Raw genomic sequence first — 13,294 nt, forward strand, 5'->3', positions numbered from 1 at the left:
CTAAAACTGAAATAAAAATTGAGAACTAGCCTATATAGACATTTAAGAAAAACGAATAAAAATGACAAGATAAAGAAAACATTTAAAATGACATTTAAATATTAAAATTTAAAATGAAATATAAACATTCAAATTAAAATGTGAACAAAAACTACAGGCTAATAATATATCAATGAATTGTATGTACAAGACTTCCATAAAATGCTTTACTAATGGGTAATTTTTAAACAAATTTTTATTTAAATCTTTTAATCCAAATCAGGTTGCCAACCAAAATTTTACTTAGACTTATTTACCTTTTCCATACTTTTTTTAATGTAGCTATTTATTAAGGACATATAACGCTTACAGGGGATACATAGGCCTCCAGCACAAATATTAGGCTATTTAAAAGAACAATAGACCTATATGACTTGACGCAAAGCAGTGAAGTATAATACACAACCAGAATACAAAACACAATAATAATCTACTAAAATAATTAAGCCAAAACAAATGTACATTTTCCATACTTGAAGATAACGGGATCTTTGAGCACCGTCGCCCTGGTAACCACCACCTGTCAGCCTCGCGCGATAAAACTCTTCCGCAGGGGCTTATGGGAACTCGAGGCCAGAACAGGAGCGACCGCCCTTTTCCGACGAGCGGAGGAAAAACAGCACATTGATCGCTTCAGGCCTCAAACACGTATAAACAACCGCACTAAACATCAGAGCGTCACCCGGGGTAAGTTCTCGGGAGCGTTAGACACCCGGCGTCACTCATTATTTAGCCGAAAGGGAATCTGTCTGATTAAAAGAGCATTTTAATGCGCGATTTGATGACGTAACGACAATGGTCCAGAAAACAAATGGCGAATGCGTTAGCGGCCACAGGCCCAGCGTGCGAGTAACATGAAGCTGCTGCTTTTGCCGTTTGTATATTTCTTTAGGACCTCCATACGGTTGGACTGTTGAAGTACGTGGCTTTTGCAGCACTTTGACCCGATGGGTGTAAAGCAGTCCGTCTTGCGTAGAGAAGCTCCCGGTAGAAATGCGCGCTTATTCGGCATGCTGCTTAGATATGCCTGCCGCTCTATGGATCTGTTGGCATAGGGGCCAATACAAAGTATGTGCCTAATTTATCTTAAAGCATTGTCTGTGTTAATTGACACACGCCTGTGAAAGATTGTAGACGAATTGTTTGGCTTTCATAATGCATTTAACATTTTAATATTGTAGCTGTCTACCCACTTAAAAAATCTGGGGTGTGTTTCCCAAAAGATTCGTTAGTTAACTATGGTCGTTAGCTCCATTGAATTATTTTTAACGACGGGACTTGCGACCATGGTTATTTTTGGGAAACGCACCCCTGAACAATTGTAACTGCTTTTTGGTACTAAAAAGTCAATGTATCTTCACTTTCCTATTATAATTTATATATATATATATATATATATATATATATGCATGCTGTCATGTTTTTATTGTCTGTTTGTTTCTTCATAGTACTTGCATGCACAGGGAAAGGGCTGAACCATGTCTGTTGATGGAGATGTTGACTATGGGCATGAGTTTCCAGCCCATTACAAAGTGATGCTTGACAAACTGAATGAGCAGCGTCAGCTGGATCAGTTCACAGACATCACTCTTATTGTGGATGGTGAGGTTTCCAGTGTTTGTACCTGCTAATCTAATACCTTTTGGAATTATGCAAAATATGATACAGGTGAATAAACAGGTGCTGATGATTGTGGTTACTTTAACAGGGCATCAGTTTAGGGCCCACAAAGCTGTTCTGGCTGCCTGCAGTCAGTTTTTCCACAAATTCTTTCAGGACTTCACTCAAGAGCCTCTAGTGGAAATTGAAGGTACCCAACTATACATGCATCTCTGTGGAACCAAAAACTGTTATATATGATGACCCCTTAAAATTGAGATTTATACATCACATGAAAGCTGAATAAATAAGCTTTCCATTGATGTATGGTTTGTTAGGATAAGAAAAATCGATCATTTTGACCCATACAATGTTTTTTTGGCTACAAATATACCCAAGCGACTTAAGACTGGTTTTGTGGTCCAGGGTCACATATTACAATGTAGCCTGTTTTTCCTGGACAATGACTAATCTTAATCAGCAACTCTGTCTAAACTGGAAGCACTTGTTTGCAACACAGTTAGTAGACTTTTAATAATTTAAGTTTTTTAGTAATTTACACCTAGAAGCCCAGATTGACAAAGAAGTGGGAGGGGGGATAATACCAATGTCACTGAATTATTGCTATGTATTTGTTTTAAATAATATTGAATTAGACTTTATTTTAAGGTGTCATTGTTAGTGTAATTATACATTTAAGTACTGAGTAATATTAATCAACTACATGTACTCACTATATGGTTAGGATTAGGGTTTGGCTTAGGGTTACTTGCATGTAATTATACATAATTTATTGTTATTATAATAGTAAGTACATGTATAACGAGGACACCTTAAAATGAAATGTTACCTAATATTGTTTAGTGCCCAAAGCGAATAATGGAAAGTTGGCTTTTTAAAGAAATCTACATTTGGTCCAATTGGACCTGAAATCAAATTTGTTTAAAATTACCAGAGACCCGAGGCTACTGATATCAGACCTGAACCATGTCTTTGCCGCTAATCATAATTTTTAGCCTGACCCCTTTGAGTCAGACCTCAAGTTTTTGTATCCAAGTTGACAGCAGTTAATTCTACCAGTTGACACATTTCTGCTATTGCATTTTATGTTCTCCCAGCCCTAATAGTAGTAAGCTAAAAATGACTCCAAATAATGTATGCTCAATAATAATCTTTACTACAATATTTTTGTTGCAATGAACAGGTGTTAGCAACACTGCCTTCCGTCACCTAATGGAGTTCACTTATACAGCTACATTAGCTGTGAATGGTGAGGAAGAAGTCAGTGATGTCTGGAGAGCTGCAGAGTACCTTCAAATGCAGGAGGCGATCAAAGCCTTGAACAACAGGTTGCTCACTATTGTACATTTTCTTTTGCTTGATTTTATCCTGAAGTTGATTTTTAACTATTATGTTTCTTCTACGTAGAAGGAATGGTACTGCCTCAGTGAACTCCTCCCAGGCCTTGGCTGGAAAGAGCAAGGCTAAAAAAAGGAAAATCGCAGAGTCCTCCAATGTGATCACTGAGACTCTTCCTTCAGTGGAGACCGAATCTGTTGAGATCGAAGTGGAGGTTGGCGAGGAACATATTGAGGTGGAGGAAAGTGGCCTGGTGGAAGTAGTGGATGCTGCTAGGAGTTCAACCGAACCCTCATCGGCTGACTCTGCATTGGCCTTATTGGCCGACATCACCAGCAAGTACCAGCAGGGAGAGCAGACACTCCATGTGATGAAAAAGGAAGTAGATGATTCGGTAGTCGTGCCGGAAGAGGCTGTGATTGCCTCCAAGACCCTGGAGAATATTGAAGTGGTGGAGGTTCAGATCTCTCAGCTGGACAACCTTTTCCGTTGTGACAAGTGCGACCGCTGCTTCAAACTCTACTACCACCTCAAACAGCACATGAAGACTCACACCGCTACCCCAGATAGGGGCTTTGTCTGCAGGCACTGTGGTAAAACATATGCCCGGGAAGGAGCCCTTAAACAGCACTTGAATAATTGCCATTTTGATGCGGAGGAACAGTCCCAACGACAGAAAAAGAAAGTGCATGTTTGCGAGTACTGTGAAAAGCAGTTTGATCATTTTGGACACTTCAAAGAGCATTTAAGGAAGCACACAGGTGAGAGATTATGAGGTCAAATGCATTTTAAAAAATGTATTCAAATGTAATCTCTAATCATCTTCTCATTTATTCACGTATGTGTAGGTGAGAAACCCTTTGAGTGCCCGGAGTGCCATGAACGTTTTGCCAGGAACAGTACGCTGAAGTGCCACATGTCAGCATGTCAAAATGGCGCTGGAGCCAAAAAAGGGAGAAAGAAGCTGTATGAATGCCAGGTTGGTTTTAGCCAGTAAAATATTATCCAAACATGCATTTTTACTATGCTAAACCTTCTGAAAAACTCACTAAAAGGGCTAAAGAAAATCAAATTGCAATATTTCTGATAAATGTGATTTTGTGCTTTTTAAGATACAATATATTGCATTCAATTTCTCAATTAATTCATTTGTGTACCTTCATTTTTACTAAAACTGAAGTAAAAAAAAAAAAACTAGACTAGAGAAACATAAGATTACTAAAACTTTAATTAAAATTAAAATGGAAAATATCAATTTGATGATAATAGTATTTATAAAAAATGTAAAATATTAAATAAGAAATAATACCATTGTAATATTACATTGCAAAATAACAAATTGAGTATTTAAGAAAAATATAATAATGTTATATTTGAGAGTAGAACTGTAAAATTAATACATGTATATATTTATTATGTATATACGTGTGTGTGTGTGTGTGTGTGTGTGTGTATATATATATATATATATATATATATATGTGTATATGTGTTAAAGTCTTCATATCGTTTACAAATATCAAAGCATCAAGCTTCATTTTTGGCAAAATACCTCAGGTTTCTTCTCGTTTTTTGACAACAGCATATAATTGCTTCTCATAAGTTTGGAAAGATGGTGTGTTTCCATAAACTAAAAATATATTTATTTAAAGGCACAATATGTATGTTTTCGCCACTGGAGGGCGCGTATTCAAAACAAACAAAGAAACAAAGACGTGGAATCATGGGAGTTGTCGTCTTCATCCCCACAGCTGATGCAATCCGATGGGACTTGGGCAGAAATCATGTTCATGGATGAGCTAATGTATTAAAGATTTATTAACGTCGTAGTATGAAGCGGAGTGAGGCTGAAAGCCGTCGAAGCGAAACGAGGCCGCTGAACGAGTGTGACACAGCGGAGCTTTTATTATGCCACACTTTAGCGCTTCTGCTCGTGCGTATGTGGGGTAAAGCAGTAAAGCAGCGCTGTTTTATCATAATAGATGCGTTTGAAAGTTCTGTTATAATGCTAATCTGTGCGGTCTTCACCTGTCTAATAAAATGCATAACATAAAGCGTCTTTGGTGTTTCCATGTTTTCTACAAAACAAGACTGGAAATCGAGGGTGTATGAGCCATTATTTAAAATGGCTATTTCTCTGGATTTAAACATTCTTCGAAACATTTGGGATAATGTAAGTACACATGTCAGCAAAATATATAATGCTGTTCTAGTGATTTTTGGATATTTTAATAAAAAAAATCTTACATATTGTGCCTTTAATTAAAAGCAATTTGTTAATCACACTAAGCAATATGGCAGTTTTGGTTGTATTTTGCTCATTCATGCAGCCCTACTCACTTATCTTTTTCGCTCCTCAGGTCTGTAGCAGTGTTTTCAATAGTTGGGAGCAGTTCAAGGACCACTTAGTGACCCACACGGGTGAGAAACCCAACCACTGCACCATCTGCGAGCAGTGGTTCACGCAACCCAGAGACCTCCACAGTCATCTGCTAGAGCTCCATGGCTTACAGGAGAAGGTTATCGTCACAGAGGAAGTCATGATTTCAGACCCAGCCACGGTCTTGGCTATGGTGGAGGTTGAGGAGGGAGAGGAGAGGGTGATCCTGGAGGATGGCATACGGGTGGAGCATATCACTGTGGAGCCGGTGGACGTTGTTGCTGTTGAGGAGACTCTCATGGTGGAGGAAGAGACACCGATACAGCCTTCTCAGACTGTGGGTGGGGTGGAAGAGACAGTGGTTTTACAAGTAGATGGCGAGAGATTGAAAGAACAAGCAATGGAAATCCAAATAGCACGGGTGACTGTTGCAGAACCAGCAGAAAGTCAAGTTAAACAAGAGGCAGTGAACAGTTTGAAAGAAGTAAAGACTGCAAATGTATGAAAGGCCTCTCCTGTGCATGGACACTTTGAGAATGAATTGGGAAGGTGAACCAGGCCTTTACTCCTTTCCCACCACATTAAAATTATACAGTAATGCTCACAGTGGTGTCATGCAACAAAGATGGGTCACCAGCTTTATTTCTTTAAGCTTTGCTCTTCACTTCTCGGAAAGCAGTGTCTCTATAAATCTGATCACCGGTTCGGTCATGCTTTTAATGTATGTTGTGGATAAGAATAGTAAGATGTAATTCATTTCATGAATAGTGCACATCGCCAAGACTGTTTCGGGTGTGGAAAGAATGTTTTTTTTTTAAGTTATCTTTGGATGTATGTTTATAGCGTGTGCAAGAAGCTTATTTTCATAAAAGAATTAAAGGGCAAAATGTTTCCCCAGATAATCGAGACGACATGTATATAGTTCTGGCTTGTGTTTCTAATCTTTCTCCTTGTTCAGTCTGCACCATTCATTCGTTTTAAGTGAGTTTGCTGTTCAGCTGTACAGAGCTGTACTGATGTGGCACTCTGAGCCTGTTTTCAGCTGCAGTGATTTATGTGAACAGGAAATTAAATGTAATTGGGGAAATGCAGCATCTCTTCACTGTGAAGCAGGTATGGGTTAAACCAGGCCTTCTCAGACGAAGGAGCTTTGATCGTCCATGAAGGGGGGGCCAGGCATCTTAGGGGCCGGGACCTACTATAGGGCCTCAGAAAACTCCTAAGAAGGCCACAGGATGACTTAAAATAATTTCTTATTAATGTATTTAATTTCAATATTATAATGAATGTATTACAACAATTTAATAAAAAATGCTTAAACATCGCATTATTATCCCATTATAATTATTCGTAGTTTTTCTAAAACAAAATGTATAGCTGTCTTTATATTTCGCAAGGGGATTATTGTTACTAGTTTGAAAACCACTAGTTTACAGGATCACAATCGTTGTTAAATTGATACTTTATTGATAGTCTCAAAGGTGATTTTGTTTTTAAGTAAAACTAGACTTTTTTTTTTTTGCGCAAAACTCAAAGGACATTAACATTTTTTTTCTATTTTAGAAATGTTCTAATAGCCTATTGGTTAAAGAAAGCCGTTAGTCCCACCTCCAAGCTGTGATTGGTTAACAGAACTGTCCGTCACCTGACCTCCCTGTTGCTGTGATGGTGCCTGGAGTCCTCGCGCATCACATTCAGGCCAATGCCACGCACCGAGTTACAACAAACTGAATGATCCCGCAACGAATACGCACAATAATTCAAAGAGGCAACGCTTAAGAAAGGTAAGGATGTTTACTCATCAATTCTCATCATCCTGAGAGGTAACCATTGAATACATACAAGCATGAAGAATCAATGTATGCCTTCAAATTGTTTACAAGGGTTTTATCATTTGTTCAGATATCAATAGACAAATCTTGATGTTGATGTATCTGGCGTTACTGCCGGCAGCGGTTGTTGTGGAAGCGTGTAAACTACAATTCATCTTTGGCGCAGATACGAGCATCATCTCATTAAAAATTAGGCTGGTGTTACTGTTAGGCTACTTATATTTTATAATTGTATTTCACAGAGCTAAACTACACACTGAGATCTGACACAAACGTGCGTGGTGTCACCTTTAGTGACTTGAGATTTGTTTGAAATAAAGATTTATCCTTGCAGAGTAATTTATTGCCAGTAATAATAATATATAATTAATTAATATAACATTTCATATTTAGTGTTGCTATTATTTGTGTAAAAATGTGATTCATTATAGTTTTTCATTTTTATTCCATCCCTTATGACTGAACATTTGTAAAACTAATTTAAAATCCTCTGATCAAATGGCATTTGTAATTAACATGATTTTAGTCTTGCATTTGGGGATGTGTGGGGTCTACAGAGGGCCCCTGGTTTAAATAAAGCGGCATTAGTGTTTGAACAGTACAGGTGTGCGAATCCCAAATGGCTGCTGAATAGAAGTATTAATTTACTGACAATATTGTAATTTGTGATATTGAATTATCCTTTCTAGTTTCTCACAGATTGATGTCAACTTTTGTTCAGGCTCCTTTGATGACTCCTTAGTTGGATGACATGAAACATGGTTTTAGGTCTGAGATTAAAGCTGCTTTGATGGGTCGGGAATACATTAACAAGGCACAATGCAACGGAAACAGCCTTTTTTGTGGTTTCATCGCATAATTTGCATGTTTTTTCCCTCAAAGGTCCAAACATCAATTGAACTCCTTAATTATGTTCCTTATTTAAGGACTCATTAATATGGACACATTCAGACATGTATCAAAATCTGAATACATGTTCTGAAGCATGTGTGATGCTTGTGGTTTTGTGCATTTTTAATGCAGTTATGTAGAATTAATAGCATTATTTAGAAAGAGACAGTAACCAGTTCATCATTTCATCATGTGTAGTAGAGCCTCTTCAAAATATGTTTATGAATGTCATCCCAACACATATTTAATTCATACTCTGACATTTAAGCGATAGTTCACTCAAAAAAGAAAATACTGTCATCGTTTACTCACCCTTGAGTTGTTCCAAACCTGTATGATTTTCTTTGTTCTGCTAAACACAGAAGATATTTTAAAGAATGTTGGTTACCAAACAATTCACAGTAGCCATAGACTTCAATAGTGTTAAAAAAAATACTATGGAAGTCAATGGCTACCCACATTCTTTAAAATATCTTCTATTGTGTTCAACAGAAGAAAGAAATTCATACGGGTTAGGAACGACATGTGTCCTTTATCAAAGTAGTAATCATATGTAATTATTGTGTGGCTGATCTGATAGTAAGAAAATGACTTGAAATTTGGTAGTTGTAGCTACGTGATGGAAATTCCAGATTGGCACCTCTGGCCCCCTATTGTCCCTGATCTTTTCACTACTGAGCTCTTTTTTCCCCTCTCTGTCCATGCGTCTCAATCAAAACACACACAGGAGGGCTTTGTGTAGCTGTGGCTGTGAGTGTGAACACAGAAGCTGCTTCTGAAATAGCATACTGAGTAGGTACTACATTTGATTTGGAACTTACTTCACGGCCGTTAAAAAAGGATGTTCTATATATTATGAATATAATCTGGGTGTACTTCATTTATCATGTTGTCATTGTCAGGTGACTTATGGTGTCAGTTGCGTCAACACCTCTTCTGAGGCATTATTGGAAGAGTAAAGTGTCCAGGAAATGCACATTTTGGAATCTCGCCAGAAGTAGAAGGTCATCCTGGTACTTTTTGCCTAATATTTTGTGAATAATACTGTGAATTCGAACATACAGCTCCTTTCACATACTGCTTTTTCCTTACTATATAGTAGGGAAGTGGGCATATTGGATGTTGTGAGGAAAGTCATAGTGAATGAGCAATTAAGTAAGAATTACTTTACTTAATTCTACTTTCTAAAAATTGTGTGCCTCCATTTAGAGCCAAAGGTTTTACTAGCTGAACCCTGTACATGCAACAAGGCTTTTTCTTACTCAGGGGCCACTGATATCCCATGTGTTTAGTGTTTATCTTGTGTGTAGATCAGAAAGATGGTGGAAAAGGGTGAGAGAGGAAGATCATTATGCAGACACGTGCACATCCATGCACTTGAAAGGATCGTTTCAGGATTTCTGCTTGTTTTACACTTTAAAAGAGAATTCTGTCAGCCGGTGAATCTTTTCAGCCCCTTCAGAAATCAGCAGCACACACACACATATGCAGGAAGGTGTTTGAAGCTTGCCTTGAGGATTTGAGTATTCATGAGAAACATCACTTTGATTTTGTGTGCTGTGCCTTGGTAAATAGAGCGTGTGAAGTAGGGCAGTCAGAACGATATTAAATGTATATATCAAATATAAATGGGAAGATCAAATATCTGTATCAGATGTGTTTTTTTCAGCCATCTGGTTATTTGTTCTTGCTACCATCCAACTATTTATATAAGAATTAGTTTAGCAATCTGTATTCGGGCCATTTTTCGCCTACTTTTTTATTTATTTATTTTTTAAAGAAATTAATAGTTTCCAAAAACATTAGTTTCCATCCATTTTAAATAATTGTTTTTCTTTTCAATTTTCTGTTCATCAAAGAATCCTGAAAACATTTTTATGGTTAGGCCTGTCACGATAACAACTTTTTGTTGTGCGATATATTGCCCCAGAAATAATTGCGATAAGCGATATTATTGTCATTTTAAAGACCATTTTATGCCACTGAATATATAATCATAATGTAACAGCATAATAATGCAAGAAGGGCTACACGCTAGGGCTGCACGATTAATCGAATGCGATTGTCATGTGTATTTTGTTAAAAAAGCCGGTTCTGTAATCAGCAGGAAATCAATGGAGCAGCATTTACTACACATAGCCGTAGTTCACTGACAAGTTACGCAAAAAAATCACAGAAGATTTTATTGCGCGATTCTGAAATCGAAGAAATCATTCGCGATAATGACAGCTGTTTGCATAGCTTTGAAGCGTGCACACTATTGCTGAAAAACACAATCACTACTTAGCGGTCAGATGTCTGTATGCACAAAGGCACAGATCCCTAAACAAGGCCATATCTGCAGATGAAAAAATTTTTGTAGAAGCATTTTTTAAATTTGAACTAGCACCTCATGACTACACGTTATGTACGAGAAGCTGCAAAAGACACAGGCGCAAGTGGAATGTACAAATCATGGTGACATTAATTTTTAAGTAAATATAATGTGCGATATATTGCGTCACCAAAAATGATTGAGGTCATGTACATATATTGCGCGATAAGTCGATATATTGATTATTGCAACAGGCCTAGTTATGGTTTTCACAAAAATAAATATTAGGCAGCAAAATTTTCAACATTGATGATAATTAAAAAGAAAATGTTTCGTGAGCAGCAAATCAACATATTAGAATGATTACAGAAGGATCATGTGAATTCAGCATTGCTATTACAGGAATAAATTACATTTTAAAATATATTAAAATAGAAAACAGCTATTTTAAATTCAAATAATATTTCACAATATTATACATGATTTGTAATGCAGACTTGGTGAGCATAAAGACTTCTTTCAAAAACTTACTGACTAAAAACTTTTGAACGGTAGTGTATTCTATAATCAGGGTAGTTGTGTGTATAAACCTGTGGTCTCTGAATGCTCAGTGCTGACGCCAGTAGAAGTAAACTCTTGTTTTGAGTGAGTGAATGAAGGGGGATTAAATCTGCTTCTCAGAAAGATCTGCTGATTGCGTGTAAGAGTGTTTGGGTTCTCATTCGATTGTCAAATTGCTGATTATTTATGACAGTTACACAAGCAAGTACTTAGAGAAATGTACAATACACATACACACATGTAAAGATACAAAGCTTTTGTCTTTGTCTTGCGTTTTTAACACTTGGTCAGTTCCAAAGCACTTTCAACAGATCTGGTTGGTTTAGCTCCAATTCTATAATGTTGATGCTCGAAAGTTAAAACAAAAGAATATTGCGTCAAAGAACCCTGTTTAAAACCAAGCTCAGCAGCTTATATCAGCATCACCGCTCACCTCCACCTGCAAAAACACATTGTCACACCTAAAGGTGTCTGTGCAGCAGTCCTGTGTGGAGAAACTGCCTCAGTTCAACACACCTGGTGTTCTTTGATCAAGAAACCCATGCAAAAAACATACAGTCTAAAAGTAGAATGTTATGAACTACTTTTTTACACTTTCCAAAAATGGGTAGAAATGGTTGCTCCATCATTTATCAGGCGAAAACCATAAATCCAATCGCATATCTACATTCTGAATGAATTTAATACGTATAGTACTGTTTAGAAGCTTAGGGTCTGTTAAAAGTCTCTTACCAAGACATTTATTTGATCAAAAATACAGAAAAAACTGTAATATTGTGAAATATTATTACCATTTAAAACAACACTTCTCTATTTTAATATATTTAAAAATGTAATTTATTCCTGTGATGCAAAGCTGAATTTCCAGCAGTCTTCAGTGTCACATGATCCTTTAGAAATCATTTGAATTGATCATTTGAATATGTGAATTGATATTCTGTCATTGCTTCATATATAGTTTTATTTGTGGCCCACTGTGGCGTAATGGGTGTGTAGTGCTTGTTTTATGTGTGCTGTTAGCACTCAGTGGCTCTAAAGAGCGACCGCTCTCTGTGTTCTTATATTCTGCTCTTTAGGGTCATTGTTACAGGAACTACATCAGCAAACTCACCTTAATTGCATCCTGAAACACACACAAACGCACACATTGAGTCACATTTGTAGGAAGATATATTCAAATTTAATTATAAATACATATTTAAAAAAAAAAATCTTGTCATTGGAGTCTTAAAATGATTATAATTTAATTGTAAATAGTTCAAATTATTTAACAAATGCTGCAAATGCATCAACTTTCCACAAACATGCTGGTTTACACAAGCTAAATAAAAAAAATAAGCTAAGGGTTTACTTTAAGGAAAGGTGAGTTAAGGACAGGGTAAAGGCAGTGTAATAGTCTTGATATATTCTTTGTCTCTCTCTCTCACCAGGTAAACGGGAATCCTTTAGTTTAGTCCCTACTGTTTAAATTGGAGATGTAAGGGCCACTAAAAAAGGCACGGATTAGGATCTCTGTACGCGCTAATCCCAGAAAGACGACTGTAGAGTGAGTCAGAAGCACCAAAGATACACACCAAGGTGAACAAATGAGAGGGAGTGGCTGTTTTCCATGTGGGACCCCATTTCTGAATGAGCCACCAGGCAAAGATGTTAAATGAGAGGAAGCACCGTACAAGAAGCCAGGGCCACTGAGAGTAACATGGAGCCTTGTTATAGCAGCCAGGCAACAATCACAGCACTCATCGTTCTCAACGCTGATCCGCGGTCTATTTTTATCACTGAGACAACGCACCAATTAATTCGGGCATATCTGATGATGTTCAGGGAGATGCAGGACTGAGGGGAAGAAGAGGAAGCAGACGACCCTAAACATCTACTCCTTTATACTTTGATATGTGTATAAGCTTGGGTTGAGATGTGGCGATAATGAGCTAATTTTGGAAATTGACGCAGACGTACAGGACAACATGTGAAGGTGAGAAAGGACTATCCATTATTTGCTTTTTTAATGAAAAACGGTCCCCATGTTGTGCGTTTATTTTATGAAAGTGTGTTTATAAAATAACTATTACTAACAATATTTATAAATATAAATTGTTTGTGTGTGTGTGGAGTTATTTATTTATTTATTATTTATTTAATTAATTATGAATAAATGTGTGTGTGTGTGTGTGTATTACAAATATCAAAAATAATATTTAGAGTTTTAGTTAATTATTGTATATAATAATTTTATTTATATTTGTATACACTTAATTATGAATAAATGTGTGTGTGTGTGTGTGTGTGTGTGTGTGTGTGTGTGTGTGTGTGTGTGTG

The 13,294-nt window shown here is 36.9% G+C and overlaps 2 protein-coding genes across 3 annotated transcripts in view; both read left to right on the top strand.

Moving 5' to 3' along the window:
- The first annotated feature begins 612 nt into the window (after nucleotides 1–612).
- LOC107667557 (zinc finger protein 131-like) lies at nucleotides 613–6,276 on the top strand. Of its 2 annotated transcripts, none has more exons than XM_016459243.1 (7): nucleotides 613–726; nucleotides 1,488–1,641; nucleotides 1,748–1,849; nucleotides 2,843–2,987; nucleotides 3,067–3,758; nucleotides 3,846–3,976; nucleotides 5,358–6,276. In XM_016459243.1, exons 2-7 carry the CDS (start codon nucleotides 1,518–1,520, stop codon nucleotides 5,880–5,882), a joined length of 1,719 nt encoding a protein of 572 aa, XP_016314729.1. In that variant the 5' UTR covers nucleotides 613–726; nucleotides 1,488–1,517; the 3' UTR covers nucleotides 5,883–6,276. The 2 variants fall into 2 exon arrangements, with proteins under 2 accessions (XP_016314729.1, XP_016314730.1); XM_016459244.1 differs by lacking the exon at nucleotides 613–726 and adding an exon at nucleotides 739–1,107.
- Nucleotides 6,277–6,959: 683 nt separating this feature from the next.
- LOC107667564 (serine/threonine-protein kinase NIM1-like) overlaps nucleotides 6,960–13,294 on the top strand; it is a 14,661-nt gene continuing 8,326 nt past the window's right edge. Inside the window, exons 1-2 of the mRNA XM_016459257.1 lie at nucleotides 6,960–7,161; nucleotides 12,406–12,950. The gene's annotated coding sequence lies outside the window, so the exon portion shown is untranslated. The remainder of the gene's footprint in view (nucleotides 7,162–12,405; nucleotides 12,951–13,294) is intronic.

This window comes from Sinocyclocheilus anshuiensis, unplaced genomic scaffold (genome assembly GCF_001515605.1).
Source record: "Sinocyclocheilus anshuiensis isolate Anshui unplaced genomic scaffold, SAMN03320099.WGS_v1.1 scaffold1132, whole genome shotgun sequence".
Classification (NCBI taxonomy): domain Eukaryota; kingdom Metazoa; phylum Chordata; class Actinopteri; order Cypriniformes; family Cyprinidae; genus Sinocyclocheilus; species Sinocyclocheilus anshuiensis.